Below are 19,476 nucleotides of genomic sequence, written 5' to 3' on the forward strand. Positions count from 1 at the left end.
GTGTAAATTGATTTCTACCTGCGTAGTTGCTGAGTCCTTTCCTCTTCTTCCTCCTCCAGTACAGCCACGCGCTGAAGCCCATCAGCACGATCCAGCAGGCTCCGCCCAGGCCGGCAATGAAGGCCGGCTGTTTCACCACGTCTGAGATGCTGTTGGTGCCCTCCGACCCCGTCATGACGTCCCTCTGCTCTGCACCTGAGCGCCCCCGACACACAACACCCGGCAAAACAAGAAGTCCGGTTTCCATTAGTACTGTCAGAAAGGTATTTCTCAGGACAATAGCATTTACAGATTAGTTTAATTCGAAATACTAAAATAATCTGAGTTTCTAATTACGCAGAAAGTCATGGCGTCTCATAATGTTTCTGCAACGTTCTACTCTTGCTGACAAACAAAAACTGGCAACACATTCCAGCGGATGAATATGAATATTTATGGTAGTTCAGTCCTCCTTATGAATACCCCTTTGACACATTTAGGATTATTATATGGATTTTAAAATGCTTTTTTATCGTTTTTTAGAATGCTGTGTTGGAGTCCATTGCGTGTTGCTACTGCAGCTAATGAGCCAATCCTTCACACACACAATAGCCAGGCCAGGAGGGATGCCAAAGAAATGTATGAAATGAGTGTCAGTGCATCTTATGGCGTATATAGGCTGAGTTAATCAATTCAGCAGTGCACTTATCAAGTGGAGCCGAAAAGACATGAGATTGACAGAGCAGCTCTGACAGAGTTTGATTTTCTGTTGCAGCTACTGTGCTGTGAAATTAGATTCACAGTCTCCGTCAGGAACCCCCACCCCCGACCCACACACACACACAGCCATCATTAAGCTGCAGCCCACAGGCCCGTGTTTCCCTTTCTGTGTGTGTTAAAGCTGTTATTATTTATCAGTCAGAAGTCACAGATGAGGAGCATCTGGCCTGGGCTCCAATATTGACTCCGGGCTTATAGACTCCTTTGGTTATTTTAGAAGAAGTGATAGGCTGATAAGCCGCCTGTGTTTTGTTAGTGGCTGCAGCTCATACAGTATATTGAAGTGGATTATTGATAAGGCCAACAGTACTTGGCAGTGTTACCAAACACTACATGTCATCAACCACTATTGATTTTTCAGTCCATGTCTGCAGCGTGAAGCGCAATCTTCTGTCTGCAAGGTGCTAAATTGATAAATCATTTTCCCGGACCCCAAACTGTGATGGGCACCTCGGTCAGCCCATTTTTAGGTCATTTTAGCCCGGCTTGTGTCTTGTGGGTGAAATTACCCAAGGTGATGAGCTGGGGGGCGCTCCTGACCCCCACTCCTGCGCTGGTGCCTGCAGCCACCTCCACGCGGTACTGCACCCCAGCCTGCAGACCCCCGACAACCACTGAACGGATGGTTGCATCCACAGACTTATTGACATGGAAGCGGCTTTCGTTTGCCAAACACCAGATCTGACAAAAACAAACAGGTCGACACAATCCACTGTCAGGTTGCACAGTGTGTTGCTCAAATGTAGACGCTACACGGGCCTCAGCCCACCTTGTATTCCTGGATGATGCCGTTCTGTTGGTCGGCGGGCGGAGGGTCCCATGACACGCTGATGGAGGTGCTATTGCTGGTCCCAACAGGCAACACCGCGACTTGCTGTGGGGGCGCACTGGGTGCTGTTGAATCAAATAAGACACATAATAAACATGTACAAAATATACAGTAAGACAGCAAACCGCAATGAGCTGAAGTCACGTACCACTAATCCTGCACACTCGGAACATAAACCCGAATAAGGACCCAATAAAGCATCTTTGTTTGATGTATTATATACTAATTAATGCTTCATTATAATTTGATATATTTAAGGGCTGCACGGCGGACGAGTGGTTAGTGCTCAGACCTCAGAGCGAGGAGACCTGAGTCCAATCCCACCCTCGTCCATCTCTGTGTGGAGTTTGCAACAACTATGTTGTTGTCATGATACTAATTATGCCTTGTCTTGTGTGGTTGAAGCATTTGCATCGCCTTCCACAGCACCCTATGGTAACCCCATGGTAACCAATGGCAACCGATGGTAACCCTATGGTAACCAATGGTAACCTATGGTAACCCTATGGTAACTCTATGGTAACCCTATGGTAACCTATGGTAACCCTATGACAACCAATGGTAACCGATGGTAACCCTATGGTAACCTACAGTAACCAATGGTAACCTATGGTAACCTATGTTAAGCCCTTTGAGGCTCTTGATTGGCTCTGTGATTAAGGGCTATATAAATAAACGACTTCACTTGACTATGGTAACCCTATGGTAACCTATGGTAACTCTATGGTAACCCTATGGTAACAATGCACTGGGACAAACAACAATTGCGTAGCATGCCCCAGGATGTATTATGCATTACAGGAACCAAGCTATACCCAGTAGATAGCACACCTTTGACCATTTTAATATAGCTGAATGAAAATAGTGGTTGGCCTGTAGGGTGTTTCGATATGCAATGATTCCATTTCTTAATGCGTCACCTCTTAAATGTAAGTACCTGACCTGCCGGCTCCCACATTGTCACCCACACCGCTAAGTACATTAGCTTTTCAGAGTGCTCGGGGCTCCATGTTTGCACGACAGCCTTTAGAAGACTTTACAGCGGCCGGATGAATGATTAGCTGCCCCAATAAAGCAGATAAAGAACAATAGTGCTATCGGCAGGCAAGGTGTTGGTATGCACGCCGTTGCAGGTGAGCCATGATCCCATTGTCTTGTCCACCACCTGGCTGCGAGGCAAACTGCTTGCTGTGACTTGACGTCTCCAGATGGGCTTGCCACAAACATCTAACGGAGGAAATGATGAAAAGTTCCCAGCATAGCTCCCCAGATATGAAGACTCCAGCCCATTTTTCAAAGAAGACAGGAAGCATCAAAGACATCGGCACAATGCACAGTGCCAGTGTTGCTGTGCCAGTGCCGGTGAGTGAAGAATATTCAATATGCCAGCATACTAAATCATCATCCAACATAACATTGGAAGACATATTTCTTTTGGTAGACTTTTCACAATAATCACAACTTCATTTCCCCTTACCATAGTGTTACCACAGGGTTACCATTGGTTACCATAGGGTTACCATAGGGTTACCATTGGTTACAATAGGGTTACCATTGGTTACCATAGATTACCATAGGTTACCATAAGTTACCATTGGTTACCATAGGGTTACTATAGGTTACCATTGGTACTTTATCGTTGTTGAGAACATTCATTCATTCATTTTCTACCGCTTATCCTCACGAGAGTGCTGGAGCCTATTCCAGCTGTTTTCGGGCGAGAGGCGGGCTACACCCTGGACTGGTGGCCAGCCAATCACAGGGCACATATAGACAAACAACCATTCACACTCACATTCATACCTACAACGACAAAACAGGGACGGCCAGGACAGGAAACCATGCCCTGGGAAAGCAGGACATTTGGTCACCCTGACTTCACCAGTGTGCAGTTGTCAATGCATGGTACAATAGATCCCAGTCAAATCTCAGGAAGAATGGTGCCGGTAAACAAAAGGTGCTTAAGCCGCTTAATTTGCCGCTGTGTGGTAAACATAACCCGCTAGCACTAATGAGTCCACGGTGTAAGCTGCTTCAGACGCCCCCACCCCGGATGTTGCATTTGTGATGTGAGGGGACTTGGCTGCCGGCCTCAGCCTCACAGCAGCGATACGTTCTCGTTGGGGGTGCCACATCTTTGAATTGATAGCTGGACTCCAGCACAGCATGGCATGAGCAGCCATGGCGGCGTATAGTGACAGACGTCACCCCTACGAGGCCCTCTGCATGCTTTTCCCATTGCGCTGCCCTTTGGAATATCTGCCTGTGGTGGATAAAAAGTGTTTTCCTTCACATTTCTGCTGTGCAGCCTGTTTCTGGCTACAGATTAATGGGCATTCTTTTCTGTCCCCCAATACTGTATCCAGTAAAAATGCTACCTCAGTTGGAAAAATCCTCCTGTAATCCCGTGTGGCCATTTTAATTGGGCTCCAGTGAGGTGACTTCTTCCCGTTTTTGCAGACTGGCTTGTTCAAAAATCCCAGATTGCCCCCCTCATGTGTCGCCATGAAATATAAATGCTGCAAGTTGGATATTTCTTCCACATTACGACCTTATCTTGACTCGCTCTCAGTGAGACCCGCATCAGACCCGCTCGGGCTGATGCAGCACCCGGCCAGGTTACAATCACCTTGGTACCAGCGTGGGGGCTGCCAAGCTGCTTCAGCACAGGAAATAAGCTTTTTATTTCATCAAGAATTTAATGACACTCCTGACGCCGGAAATCATATTTTGTCCAAACAATCTGATATTCCAAGTTTATTGAATGGCCCTTCCAGGGCTTTTTCTCCTAATAGCCTCTTTGCAGTTTGCTCACTTATCGGGGATGCTGATCTTTGGGCATGGGGGAAGTTAGGATTGGACGCTTGCCTAAGGATTGTCAGCTATCATTTTTCAGCATCAAGTCGTCATTAATCTTAACAACCTGGGATAAAGCTGTCTGCTGATTAAGAGCAGCATGGTATCGCTAAAAGGCGGATGGAGCCTGTGAGGCGACCTTGGGCCAGGATTGTGAAACCAATAAAACATTGCAAGTGTGTGTGTGTGTGTGAAATGTGGGGGTCATGTCAAGTTGGTCTGCTATTGGTTTGTGATGGACACATGGCAGCAGAGGTCCAAAGAGGAGCAGCTAGAGATTTGAGCAATGTCAAAGGGTATGGTCTTAACCCTCCCAGACCCCCAGCTCTGCCAACCAACGGAGGTTCGGCTTGTCACAGACTCCTCACTTTGCTGTCTGGGAGACCTGTCTTAACATGCGGGGAACATGGCGCTGCATCCGCCATTATCTGTGGCGAGAGACCAGATTGTAACACTACTTTTAAGAAAAGTATGAAAATGAAAAATCACAGTATATGAAAATATATTGCGATCTATTGATATAATTTCTGCTACCTTACACTCTTCTGCACTCTATGTGTATGGTACCGGCCCCGGCTCCACCCACCGGGACAAAGACATGCCGTTCATGCTGTTGTTCTATGGAACAAACACGCCAAGGTGCTAAAAGCAATGCACAGAGTGAACCTTCTTTAGGAAGGAAGTTCTGCTAATGCCTCAAACGAGCTAAAGTATAATGTGTTGTCATAAAAGTACCCGTTACTACTTGCTCACAGCTTGGCGAGAAAACCATAAAACAAATGAATTTCTATTGATGTTGGGGATGGTTCATGTTGACTTGTAACTTTCATTCATTCATTCATTTTCTACCGCTTTTTCCTCACGAGGGTCGCGGGGGGTGCTGGAGCCTAACCCAGCTGTCTTCGGGCGAGAGGCGGGGTACACCCTGGACTGGTCGCCAGCCAATCACAGGGCACATATAGACAAACAACCATTCACACTCACATTCATACCTATGGACAATTTGGAGTCGCCAATTAACCTAGCATGTTTTTGGAATGTGGGAGGAAACCGGAGTACCCGGAGAAAACCCACGCATGCACGGGGAGAACATGCAAACTCCACACAAAGATGGCCGAGGGTGGAATTGAACCCTGGTCTCCTCGCTGTGAGGTCTGCGCGCTAACCACCCGACCAATGTGCGGCCTGTAAAACTATATATTTTCTATATTTACAGTTGGGGGTAGATCTTTGGGACTATCTTTGGGTCATTTCCAAAGTAGCTCCCCAAGTGAGCCCCTGGCCTAGAGGATGATGTTTTCTTTGGCTTTTTGGCAACACTAAATCAAAAAGAAGCAACCTGTGAGGGTTTGCATTATATCACATGAAGAGGAGCTTTTACCACTTTCTCACCCCCCCCCCCCCCCCCTCAAAAAAAAAAAAAAAAACCAACAGGGACAGGTACACAGAGTGAACCCTCTTTCTGCCTGCGTGGACACGCATGCACATTTTGATATAGCCATTATTCCCTTAATTGTCATGTATTGTGTGATTAATTCATTTATCATCCCGCCACGCCTAATACCCATTTCTGAACTGGAAATCTTTTCATGTTTTAATCTGGCGAGACCTTGTGACTCCTCGACTATCTTCACTTGGAAGGAGATGGAAGATGATGATTTACCTTCTTCCATAGTGCGTGCAGTCATGGATTCACTGTCTGCACCCTGGAACTCATTAAAGTACGGCCGCACTTTAATCTCGTAGACGATTCCTTTCTTCAGTCCCAAAAGAGTTATGTCCCTCTGCAGGGAGACTTTTAAGTCCTGTATCTGCCACGGTCCTGGGGCGGGCAGTCCTGACGTCTGCCGATACAGGACACGGTAGCCTTGAATAAACCGGGATGGATTGTCCACCTGCGAGGAGAGAAGCGTAAGAGACGGAGATGACGTACTGTATGCTAATTATAAGACGTACACGATATCCTTTCTTCAAACCGATACAGTTACTTTTCTCCTTTCAAGACAGATTTAAGTGGAGTTTACAAACACCTGGAGGGACAAAGGACTGGAACAAATGAGGATTTGACCAAGTGTACCTGTTGATTTGTCCTAATTAAATATCATGACATTCCTGCTACCACATCATCAGGGGAACCAGCGTAGACTGGGGGGAGCCACCTGGCGTGGCCCATCAAGGGACACTGTACTCGGGCACATGCTCCGAGGAGCTGGTGTGACGTACGGCGGTCTCTGGCAAACAGGGTGAGACTTGGACTTTGGAGGTGGAGTGTTCCCATCCTGATTGATGGTTGGATCCTACACCCCGTTGAAATCATTCAACTTATTCAACAATATGTTTTACTTCCCGATATTTCTAATTCTGCCATAAATGGTGCCCCCTACTGGTGAAAAATCATTTGACATTTTCTGTTAGTGAAACATTGCACTTGTTCCACGGGACGACAGGGCTCAGGTGGTCGTCTCCCAACTCAATGGTTGTTGGTTCAATTCTCATGTAATCAGTCAATATATTTCTTTTGTAGTGTAGTAGTCTTTCCAGTGTTTCAAATTCCGCTAACTACTCCACCTTCAGGTCATGTACGTAGCCTACCTATCAAAAATGTCGCCCCCTTTGGTGGGATTTCATTTTACATTTCACGTTGCATGTAAGATTATGCCTTTTCTGTGCACAGTGGCTTGGCTCAGGTGGTAGCGTGGGCGTCTCCCAACCCCATGGTTGCTGGTTCAGTCCTCAGTCGGTAAATAGAGACAAGACATTTCTGCAATATTTCAACATTCTACATTTGACCATTCACATCCAATAACTACTGACATTGTGTCATTGTGTCCATCAACATTAAGTCCTTGTGCTTCGTGCCTGTGACACACGTTGTTGTCATAAAAATGATATATTCTGAGATATAATTATACAATGCTAGCATGTTGTGTTCAATGTGTCTCCTTCAGCTTCTGTCAACCTCTTCTCCGTACAATAAACTCCAGTGATGAGTACTTACAGTCCATGTGACCTGCACTGAAGTGGAACTGAGGACCACGGGGTTATGCATGCTGACCACCACGTCCCCCAGCTCCTTCTGTACGTGACGGTGGTCCACTCCCTGCGCTGTGGGACTGATGTCTAGAAGACACGGAGCGCATGCATAATGAGTCACGCCTTTCACCAGGAAGCCACAGTCATGTTCTGGTACCTTGGGTCCGCACCGGCTCCGACATGGGGCTCGGATCTCCTAGTCCTTGAACATTGACCGCCCTGATAATGAACAGGTAGACAGTGTTGGGTCGGAGGTCACTGACGGTGAACTCGGCCGTCTTGACGTGGTCTGCGACCGTCTGCCAGCTGTTGCTTACTGACTGACTGTAAGAAAAGCAAGACGGGTTTGCATGAGCTGGGATGAATGGCTGCTTTAGTATGCATGTGTTAGTATGCATGAAAGGTGTGCGGCGCAAGTCAAGGATAAGCGACATAACGCTGGAGGAAATGTATTGTACTTGCCAAATAATCATCATGAAAAACCAGAAACAAATGTCACTTTTGATTAAGCAAGACTGTACCATGTCATCCAGATGGATTTATTTGGTCAGCACGTAAAGACACATCCTCCCCCCACCCCCCTTTCGCCTACTGGCAGGGAAGTTTTGGGGTCACGAAAGATGGCCGAAGGCCATAGGACACAGACATACCCAAAGGCTTCAATGACATACGAGGACACCGGGGAGCCCGCCTCTGGCCCGGGTTCCCATGACAACGAAATGCTGCTCTTGGTGACATCAGTGACCTCTGGCTTGGAGGGAGGTCCTGGTAGAGCTGTCAGGTTGTTAGACACCAAGTCCGTGGGGTCAGCGGAGTCTGGCCAAAGAAATGCAAAACGATCAAAGCAATCCCTGCAGAAGAAAGGCGTGCTGACACTCTTGCGTACCTGTTATATCCAAGTAGGCGCTCCATGACGTTTCTCCACTGGAGCTGGTTGCCACACACGTGTACAAGCCAGAATCAGACAGCTGGGGAAATGGAAGAACATTACTGTCATATTTCATCAAAACATCATATTTGGCTTATGCAAAACAACATCAGCACCATACCATATGGTAACTCCCATTAATGAGTACAAATGATGACCTAATCACAGAAATACTGTAAAAAATCACTCCACACTCTTTATTGCTCTCTGGTTCTACCATATCTTACTTATTATGTGGAGATATGCGGTAGTAACTCTAAAAGCAATCTTCACTCGCTAAATGTACTGCAAAAAAGGTCAGTAAGGATAATTCACAATGCCGCCTACAGAGAACATACTAACTCCTTATTTCTAAACTCACAAATACTTCAACTTGCTGATATAGCTCATCTTCAAACAGCTAAAATAATGCATAAGGCTAAAAACAACCAATTACCTAAAAATGTCATCCAATACTTCTCTACAAGAGAGGAGAAATATGATCTCAGGGAAGAAGTACATTTGAAACACTTCTATGCTAGGACTACGTTATGCTAACCATATCATTTCAGTATGTGGAATCAAACTATGGAATGGATTGAGTAAGGACCTCAAACAATGCACAACGATGAGCCAATTCAAGAAACAATACAAGCAGTTGATGTTTGCTAAATACAAGGATGAAGAGTCTTGAACCAGTCATGATGTGCTACATACATATATCACTATATTGACACTTACTATGGTACACATTATGTCATTGTATCATCATATCACCTCGTACTTAAAAAAAAAAACTTAAACCATATTAGGAAAGCAGGAAGTGAACAAATGTAACAGGTACTGATTGTAAAAGTACCAGATGGAGGGGTAGGATTTAATAAGCTTTGCTTCTTCCTACTCCTTTTGGACATGTGGAACTGTGAACTGATTATGTGATGCATTCAATTGTAACCTGATGCATGTTCAAATGAAATAAAACCATTACCATTACCAAATACTGTCTACACGCACAGTCGGTATCAGTATCAGTATTTTCAAATTGGATGAAATTCTCTGTATTATCTGAACGGTATTACCCTGATGACATCCCATCTGGAAATGAGGCTGAGCTACGAGAACTACATAACTACCGGAGAACTACAAATATAATTTCCTGCCAATTAACCATCACTTTCAGCAAAACAAACAATGTAGAAAATCATTCCAAACAATATAAAACATATTTCAGCACAGTTGTTGAAGGACCCTTCAATGAGCTGTCTCTTTTTACCTCTTTTTATATCTTTAGAATGATGACAAAAGATGTCAACAGGAAGCTGCGTCCATGCAGACACCCTCATCACGGGCTCCTTGGCAGAGGTAACAATTTCAAACATTTGCTGCACCGTGTTCTCCGCCCATTCAGACAGCCAAGCAGCACAAACTTTCCGACAGGTCATGTTGTGTTGCCGCGGTGTGAGAGGGAGTCTTTGCAACTCTGATCCCAGGAGCTTTCTACAAGCTCTTGCGTCAGTCTGGGCTTTTGAAGGAGGTTTGCAGCTCGTAGTACAGTAAAAATGCATTAACCTTCACTGGCCTGCATTTGGCTGGAGACAAGCTCCAGAGTGGATGAGAGAAACCTTAAAGCCGCTCAGTAAAAAAAAGAAAAGAAGAAGAGCCCAGTAAAAGCTGACATTAATTTCCTTAATTGATTTCCTCCGATAATAGTCGTCCTCCATTCCCAGAACCATCAACATTATCATCAGGAGTGCTGACACGGGAAATAGCGAAGCGGTGATATGATGGTCTTGCTCGTATCGGCATTTGGGCTCCCTCAAGAGATAGTGGAGGTGGGGGACACTCTGACACCTAGACAGGACGCCACCTCCAAGTTCCTCAATTATATTGGAACGCTTTCCACGGTCCTGTCCTCAAGTCCTTCAGTCCGACTCTGGCAAGTGACATTTGGGCCAAAACCACGTAGAAAAATCAATAGGCACCATTCATCTTTTAAAGCAACCTGCCTCCACTTATCCCTTCCAATTACGTCCGGATGTCAGAGTTCCGTTCCTTTCTCTGCATGTTATTGAACAAAACCTCAAACATTAACAAAACATGGCACATTTTACAAAGAAAATAGAAAATATAGTTGAATCATGTGATCGGACGGATGGAACACCGCCTGCATCCATTGGATGACATGCGCTGAGTCGTGTTTGACCATCCTTTCTTAAGAACACACGTATGGATCAGTGCGCACCAACCTATCGATGAACATCAGCTGTGCCTTTAATGAAGTCCTTGTTGCACCTTTCTGTCATTGTTAGCCTAACCAGCCAAGCAAACGTTTGCATTAGCAACTGAACAACAGGCAGGGGGACTTTTAGGGGGTGGGGGGTGGAGGTCTACAGCAGTGATTGTTCACCAGTCAGAATATGTTGTTAAAAATAAGCATCACCTGACTGTCCTCATATTCAGAGAGTAGCAATTCTTCTGGCAAAGTGCTTTTCTTTTTCTGCTGTTTTTCTTTTAATATTCCAACTTTCTTCTTGTAATATGCCAACTTTATTCCCATTTTATTATAACTTCTCCCCACCTAATTTTCCAAAGATTATATATTTTGTTCTTTCTGTTTCTCATAATATTATGACTTAAAACTTTTTTTCTTTAATATTTCAAGTCTCTGCAGCTAAAACTACATTAATTTTCCCCCAATATTACAACATTATTCTCATAAAATTACTATAATGACTTCTCTCTCTTAATATTTTGACTTTATGTTTTCTATTAATTTGCTTTTCTGCTGTTTTTTTTTAATTATCCAACCATTGCAACTTTCTTCTTGTAATTTTTCTTCCTGTAATTATGAGGTTATTCCCATCATATTTTGACTTTATTCTTGTTAACTTGTACATCGGAAGTGTTTGTCAACCTCATCAATGGCACCATGAATCGTTCTTTTGTTTCTCATCATATTACAGCTTAAAACCTCCTTTATTCTTTAATATTAATTCTACAATCTTATTTTCCCTCGTAGTATATCAATGTTATTCCTGTAAATTACAACCTGTTCTTGATGTGCCCCCAGTCTGCAGCTGGGACCCCCCCAGGAATAAAAGCGACAGTGGACTCACCTTGGCACTTTGGATCTGAAGGCTGCCGTGCTCCAGCAGGGAAAAGCGGGGGTCTTTTCCAAGCAGACTGAGCCCGTTCTTTCTCCACGTCATGGTGGGCTGTGGTTCCCCAGAAGCCTGACACCCGAGCACCGTCACGCCTCCCAAAGCCTGCGTTTGGTTGTAGGGGCCCTGGCGGATGATTGGCGGTGGGCGGTCCTTCAGTGCTGAGGATAACCACGAAGGACCAGGTGGTATTGTTGTTATTTTTAGCCGTTGTGGGGCCGTAATTGTCATGTCACAGTCTGGGATTCTCACTAGCTAGTCTTCCTCTGCTAAAAGGTTGCTTTACTTGTGAGAAAAAAGGTGACCTTATCAGAAGGTGGTAATTAGTGATTGCAGTAATTGCAGTTCCAATATGTTCAGGCTCAATCTGATGGATGTGTTGTGAGAGGAAGTGACTCTTTTGAGGCTTTTCCAGAGTAAAAGCAGCCTGCTCGTGGCACTGCATCACACCTTTGCCTTTTAATTACTAGGTGAGGATTAATGAAGCTTAACCCGTGGTGCTAATTACCGTACCTTCTTCATAGCGCCTTTCAAGGACTGTTGTCTTGTTTCTTACTCTGCCTCCCCCAGCCCCCAAACCGCCATGTTTCCTCCCTTCCACCGCACCAAATTAAACTCTAAATTAGCATGCCAGGGAGGACAACACTACATCTCCTTAAAAGCTTTTTAAAGTACGTTATATCATCCAGAAAACAGCTATGCTCCGCAACGGTAATTTCTGGAGTGTTGGATCTCGCCGGTTCTTGTAACCCCCCCCCGGCTTCCAATTTTCTCACTGCAGCTCTCAACTGTTATCAGGTCGGTCACAAGTGTTGACAACAGGTTTCCTTTGCCTTTTAAAAAAATGTTAGAATGGCAAAATAGCAAAATGGAGAGCAGCAGGAAGATCGAGTCCAAACTCACGAGGAACACGCCCCCTGTTAGCGGGACCATGTCCACCCAGATTCTTTTGCTCTAATAATGTATATTATTATAATGTATATAACGTATAATAATAATGTATTTTCTTTTGTTTCTCAACGTTTAAAAAATAATTTTTTTATTTGAATATTTCAACTCTGTTACTAAAATGACATTATTTTTCCTCATATGGTGCTAATAAATTAAAAATTTTCTCTCTTATTTTTAGACTTTTTCTGACTATTACTGTTGATTGTTACAGTTTTTCTACAGTTTTTTTAATGTTCTTGTTAAATCATACGGCCAATTAAAAGAACAGCATAGGTGGCCCCCAGGCCGCATTTTGGACACCCCTGTTGTTGCCTCAGACATGCTTGCATTGGGAGAGTTCCCTACTTCCTCTTGTGTTAAGTACTTCCTGTGGTGGCTAGTGTCTTGTCAGTGTAACATTACTGACCCCTAGTGACCCCAAACTCATGAGGAACACGCCCTCTGGTAGCGGGACCGCGTCCACCCAGATTATTTTGCTCTACCGAGGAAGCTTTAAACTCAACATTTAAGGGTAGATGGGGGTGTGTGGGGGGGGAGGTGGGGGGGTGTCACAAGATCTCGAAAGATGGGAATGTGACAAGGCCTGGGATGATAAACGGTAATGAATGAATGAATCACAGCCGGGGCCGCTAGCATACACACAGGATGTAACTGTAGAAATGACTGTACGGTTCTTAAAGGTTATGGCAAAATCTAGTCTCATCTGGTTCTAGTAGACCCAATATCTTGTATCTGGTGACACCCCGAGGGGGAACACATTGTTGGGATCTCCCAAAGAATGCCAATTCCAATGCCAATGCCAATGTAGGAATTCCTATCAATACTTAGCTAAGCGGAATGCTTCTATGGAATTTCTTCAGACTGAGCACATTTTCCCAACATTCCATGGGACAAGGCTCCAATGCTGGGTTTGTGTGGAGCCAATGACTCCTCCCTCTTTGCGTGCACACCAACAGACCAATGGGAAGCAGGATATCAACGCTGTAGCACGAAGCGGCTCATCACTTACAGCTTTGTGTCCTCCATCAAGGAGAGGCTGATTTTATTTGATGTGTTTTCAGGCCACTTACATTCATAATGGTGAGAGGCTTGTAAAAATAATCATGATTGCTGCTTGCCTTCCTGCCTGCTTGTCTGCCTGCCTTTTACCACGTGGAGACCTCGTCTCATCATCTCATCCAAACGCTGGGAGACTTTCGTCACCTTTCATCATCACCCATTGCTTTGGTCACACGGGAACCTTCCTGGGATTTTGGTATTTTGGGGGATTTCTGGTATTTGTCATCATGACTTTTTGTCTCATAATTTCACTTTTTAAAGTCTAATTTTGACTTTTTGTCTCATAATTCTGACTTTTTATCAGATAATTTCTACTTCTTACGGCGTAATTGTGACTTGGCTTGGTGTTTTCATATGAATTGTCTTTCGGCGGTGGCGAGGGGCTTGCATACGTAAGACGGAGCCAACAATGTTGGAACTGCTGGCGAGAAACATGAGTGGGGTGGTGCCTTTGTAGGTTTGTAGACTCATTGCAACGGCCAAAACAATGAGAAGAGTCAACTTAGGAGTTGGAGGCAATAAAAACTGGGTGGATTGTCTTTTGTGTGTTGGATGAGGTGTGTGTGTGTGTGTGTGTTTGCATGCTTTTGTCTCTTTGCTTACCGTCTGCCACCTCCAGCTGGGCTTTGGCCATGATGCTGCCTGCGACGGTCAGGGCCTGGCAGATATAGTATCCTGCATCCGAGCGCTGCACTGATGAGATGGTCAGCTCTCCATTCACGGACACGGACGCACGACTGTCGCCCAGCGTTGGCTGGCTGGGGAACAGCAGGTCCTGCAGGGGGCGTACAAGCGGGGTACTAAGTCAAACTACTGGTATAGGTTCACACTCCCCTCTGTAGAAGTGAACACAGATGGTTTCACCAGTTTTCGCTGCGCCATGAATGATTTGTAGTGAACAAAACAAAGGGAAAGGACACCATTTCTTTTTGGGAAGTAACTTTGTTGTTTTAAGTTTCTTCTCCATCATGTCTCCCAGTGCAGCCAGACAGACTTGTCTGGTAAAAGTGAAAGTAAAAGTGAAATGAGACATCAATGAGGCAACATAAGTCCTGGTAGTGGTCTGAGGTGCTGAAAGGAAAAGGATTAATGAAGTATCTTTCAGCCTCTGGAAGGATCTGATCCTTGTGAGGATAAGCGGTAAAAAATTAATGAATGAATAAATATTACAACTTTATTCTCGTATATTTCAAGTATTTTTTTCAATTTTTAAATAACTTTTAAAAATAATTTTCTCCTCATAATTATGACTTTATTTCCATAATATTTTGACTTTATTCTTGGAACATTCTAACTTTGTGACCATTAATGTATTTTGTTTTGTTTCTCAACATTTAAAACATATTTTTGTCTTTGAATATTTCAAGTCTATGTTACTAAAATGACATTATTTTTCCTCCTACGATGACTAATAAATTACAATTTTTCGCTCTTATTTTTTGACTTTTTCTGACTCTATTACTGTTGATACTTACAGTTTTTCTACAGTTTTTTTTTATGTTCTTGTTAAATCATATGGCCAATTAAAAAAAAAAAAAAGAACAGCAGCGGTGGCCCCCAGGCCGCATTTTAGAAACCCCTTTTGTTGCCTCAGACATTGCATTGGGAGAGTTCCATACTTCTTGTTGTGTTAAATGCTTCCTGTGGTGGCTAGTGTATTATCAGTGTAACATTACTGACCCCTAGTGACCAAAGTGGAATACTACATGTCATCACAATGTCTCTGAAGGTCTTCTATTTGTAATTTACTTCCTTGAGCCATTATTATGCTTGAAAATGCTTCAATTTTGGCCAAATTATTTGATGAAATATGCTGACAGGAAAAATAACTGTTCTTTTTTTTTTTTTTACAAGTGATGAACAAAAACGTGGCGTTCAAAGCAGACTGACTGAATTCCAGAAACGATTGACCTACAATTCAGCAAAGCAGCTCCATGGCTCTTCTAGCAGACCCAAAGCGGCCTGAAGTGTTTATGCTGCAGTTCCAAGAGTTGAGGCATCAGCTTTGTGTGATGCTGCCCCCCCCTAAGCAGACAAGCTGGCAGGAAAGGACATTAGCCTGCTTTCATGACTTCTAATGACTCTAATGTGAGCCGGCTGGTCAGAACAGCGTGGACTGATGATAAATGACCACTTCATTATCTGTGTGGGCCACAAAAACCACACGCAATGTCACCCCGCTTTCATCGGCTTAGGCTTCCCTTCCCTCCACTGTGGACCCTGCTGCAATATTGATGTCTGTCTTGGGGGGCAATTCATTATTTGTCATCCAGGGCATCTTGGCTTCTCAACTGGTTTGGCCGTGGGACCCGCCATCGCCTGTTCGTCGCAAGAGCCGAGCCAAATCACAAACATTTTTCAACTCAAATTTCTCTAATATTTTAAGATATTTTAATGAAAACAACAATGTCCTTTCCATTTGAGGTAATGAGAGTTAACAAGTTTAATTAAAACAACAAAAAAAGGCTATAATTACCCGTACCGTGTGTGGGTGAGGAAATCAAGCGCTCCTTGAGCCCACTTGTAAACAAACATTCACTTTTTTTCCCTCCCTAATTTCTAGCAGCTAGCATTACTAGCTAGCATTTAGCTCGCATTGCTCCTCAGTAGGCTCCCTTGCTGCGCTGTGTGTATGCTAGCGGCCCCGCCTCCACCCACAGACACAAAGCCACTGTTGCCTATGAAGCCCTCTTCCCGCCTGTTTGGGGGCGTGTGACGAGGAAAACAGGCAGGCACGTTGCAATAGGTGGAGTTATTTTCACGTCTAGTGTGATTAACTCCTTTATTTATTATCGTGAGACACCTTTTCCCGTTTTAATCTTGTGAGATCTCGAGACATCTCTGCTCAACAAGAGGCAGGCCCGACACATGTTGGCCTTCTTCTATCACAGTGGGTCTCAAATGGCATTTTTATTAGCACTGGTATTGATAGATCCTTCAGAACAAAAGCACAAGGTGTTGCAATTAGACATCTTGGCGAGTACGTTGCCAAAGTCTCACCTGGCTGCCGTCCCGCTGCCAGAAAACAGTCGGCTGAGGTTTGCCTCTGGTCTCGCAGGGGAAGGTCGCAGTTCGTCCTTGAGCCACAATCTGGTCACGTGGTCGCACCACAAACTGCGGCGCCTCTGTATATTTGTTGAAGTACACATCAATCACATTTTATAAGAGTAAGTTACTCGGAGGCATCAAGACTTTCTAGCTTGTCATGCAGTTGTTGTGTTTTTCACAGCAGCCATTCTACTAGACGACAATACTTGCTATCACACGTACGGAGCTAGCATAGCTATCTACTAGACTATAGGAGTGCCAGGGTGCCTCACTAGTCTTAGTCCTAAAGCTGGAAGACAGGACAGGATCTCCACTAAAGTGACACCACGGTCTGTCAGTGGAAGGCAGCGATTGAGAGTACAAATGCAGTTGTTGCCGTAAAATAGCAATTTGATGAACGTGTTAGTGGATTCTCATAGAAGTAGTGCTCAATGTGTGATTCGGAACAAAACAAAACAAAGACCATGCACAATGGGATCAGCTCATACTTACCGACTGGGCGAGCTGGTGACACAACAATGGTGTGGGTGTCACAACACAACACAACACAGACAACGAAAGCAGAGGAGTAGAACAGAAGGGAAAGAAAGCAAAATAATGAAAATCAGAAATGAATGAGATGATGTTGGCTTCCCATCCGTGGAGTTTGTAGGAAGCAAGGCTCTCGTTCACCACAGCAGGTTGCTTGGTTCCATTAGGTAGACGGATGAAGAAGAAGGGCAACAACCAATGGCAAAAATACATCCTGATCCCGTATATTCACCAGCTTGTCCCTATGGAGGTACCGGGACTCTCAAGGGTGTTATTTTCCACACAGTACATCACAGAGCTGCAGGAATTAATCGATGATTAATCAGTTATCCAATTAATCTACAACTATTTTGGTATAAATATTTTCTGTTTGTACTTGGTTCATATTAGGTGCCTAACTAGAGCCTAATGATTACTTGATTAATCGAAACAACAAGCTAAGGGAATAATCATTAGTCACATTCACAAAGATTCTAACGCAATGTGGAAATGGAAAAGGAATGGCATGTCCATAATGATGACGTAATTGTTATGCAGAATGTTGAATCTTCATCAAATGTAGGGATGGCTTGTTTTCTTAGCCGATTAATCAAAGGTTGGTTTCCATTAATGGAGGAATTGGTTAGACCTTAGACAAGGAGTGTCAAAGGGCAGCCCGGGCGCCTTTTCTGGCACACTGACAAAAGTCATTTAACAAGAGAACTACAAAAACTCAAACAACATTAGCAAAAATGGAAAAACCAACAGTCTAGTTGTTTTGCATTTATTTATGTATTTATTTATTGTTTTATTCTACTAGAATAAAGTCCAAATATTAAGGAATATAGAACAGCAAATAACAGCATAGAATTAGTCCAAATATATTTTTTGTGGAATCATAATGTTGTGAAAAATAAACAAAGAAAAGTTGCAATTTTGGGGAAATGGCAACAAACCGTGATGAGAATAAAGTCAAAATATTATAGTAATAAGGTCATAATTATGAGGAAAAATTCTATGTGAAAAAACAGCAGACATTTTCCAAGATCAGAGAGAAAATTTGTGTTCAAACAAGAAACAATTTTAGCATAAAGTTATAATATTATTTCAGGTTTACATTTTGAAAACCAAAAATGATAAATCGAATACCATTGTCATTGTCAATTAATTGGATAATGGATTAACCATCTGTTGTTGCAGCTTTAGTATTAATTCATTATTAATAAGTGATATAGATTAATCATCGATTGATTAATTATCCTGATTATTGCATTTCTAATGAAATACCTAAGATAACCATGAAGGTCAAGGTGAGGAATTCAGGTCATGACGGAGATTGGCTACTAATTGGAGACAAATGTGGAGTGAGTGGGCTTGATGAAGAGGTTCAAACCCCCCCCCCCCTCCCCCCCGAGGTGAGTTTGTAACAGTTGACTTGAAGCTGGTTAAATTGTTCATATTCACAGCCCGGCTGGAGATCTAAAGCAATCAAGTGCACGCTTCTCTTATATGAGAAGAAAACCGGAGGTCGGACCGGCCTTTCAGCAGGGGAGCAATAACTCTGGTAAAACGTGCAATAAAGGGCTGATTGTTCTGTGACTTGGGAGACACAATCAAATATGGAATGGGTTATGAGCATCGTCGAGAGTGCAACCACAAGCAGCTACCCACCTCTGATAGTCAGGTAGGCCGACGCCTCCACCTTGCCCACGCGGTTCTCTGCCAGACAGGTGAAGGTCCCCTGATCGCTGACGGCTGCTTTCTTTATCCTCAGCAAGAAATCCTCTTTTTCATATCGGATGTCATATCTGGCGAGAGGTGACACTGTCAAGCATCAGCACTTGAGAATTCAAATGAAATCAAAGATCCGGCTTTCACAAAGCGGAGTGTCTGGCTTTTTTTCAACGTTACTCTTCGGTACTAACGGGCTTCTCCCAACATTCCATCTTTGGAGGTCGAATCCAAGCCAACAACAAAGCCTGTTTACATGATGACAGTGGGCTGACACTCAAAAACGATTTTGCCAGAAGTTCTTTTTTAACCCAAGGAATTTTTAAAAACTGACTGCTAAAGGGTTCTAAACAATAACGACTTTCTCCTTATCTGCACATCCTTCCTTGCCCGGAAGCGGCGCTTCTTGGCAGGAGTATGGACACAATTTACACTGAAGGATTTGAAAAACATATAGTGTCAATCACTCTTACACAACCATCAGGTCAAGTTCACTTCTTCTTCTTCTTAAGCGCCATTGGAGTTCACAGAAAGATTCGTTCTACAATATATTCCCCATTTTGGGGGTCCCCAAGCCCCCCAAACTCATGAAATGGTCCCTTGTTTATATCTTTGTGTCTCCCTTTCTTGAA

General features: G+C 43.8%; 1 protein-coding gene across 3 annotated transcripts in view; it reads right to left on the reverse strand.

Annotated features, from left to right (window-relative positions):
* The window catches only part of LOC131131913 (roundabout homolog 2-like), a 90,362-nt gene that overhangs the window by 16,347 nt on the left and 54,539 nt on the right, over positions 1–19,476 (reverse strand). For all 3 annotated transcript variants that reach the window (XM_058076948.1, XM_058076947.1, XM_058076950.1), the window contains 12 exons: positions 18,785–18,921; positions 16,556–16,680; positions 14,159–14,330; positions 11,501–11,706; positions 8,364–8,445; positions 8,128–8,293; positions 7,635–7,801; positions 7,443–7,564; positions 6,108–6,339; positions 1,529–1,653; positions 1,269–1,440; positions 19–195 (listed from right to left, as the gene is read on the reverse strand). In XM_058076948.1, the coding sequence (XP_057932931.1) occupies positions 19–195; positions 1,269–1,440; positions 1,529–1,653; positions 6,108–6,339; positions 7,443–7,564; positions 7,635–7,801; positions 8,128–8,293; positions 8,364–8,445; positions 11,501–11,706; positions 14,159–14,330; positions 16,556–16,680; positions 18,785–18,921 (1,883 nt within the window). The remainder of the gene's footprint in view (positions 1–18; positions 196–1,268; positions 1,441–1,528; positions 1,654–6,107; positions 6,340–7,442; positions 7,565–7,634; positions 7,802–8,127; positions 8,294–8,363; positions 8,446–11,500; positions 11,707–14,158; positions 14,331–16,555; positions 16,681–18,784; positions 18,922–19,476) is intronic.

This window comes from Doryrhamphus excisus, chromosome 7 (genome assembly GCF_030265055.1).
Source record: "Doryrhamphus excisus isolate RoL2022-K1 chromosome 7, RoL_Dexc_1.0, whole genome shotgun sequence".
Taxonomy (NCBI): Eukaryota; Metazoa; Chordata; class Actinopteri; order Syngnathiformes; family Syngnathidae; genus Doryrhamphus; species Doryrhamphus excisus.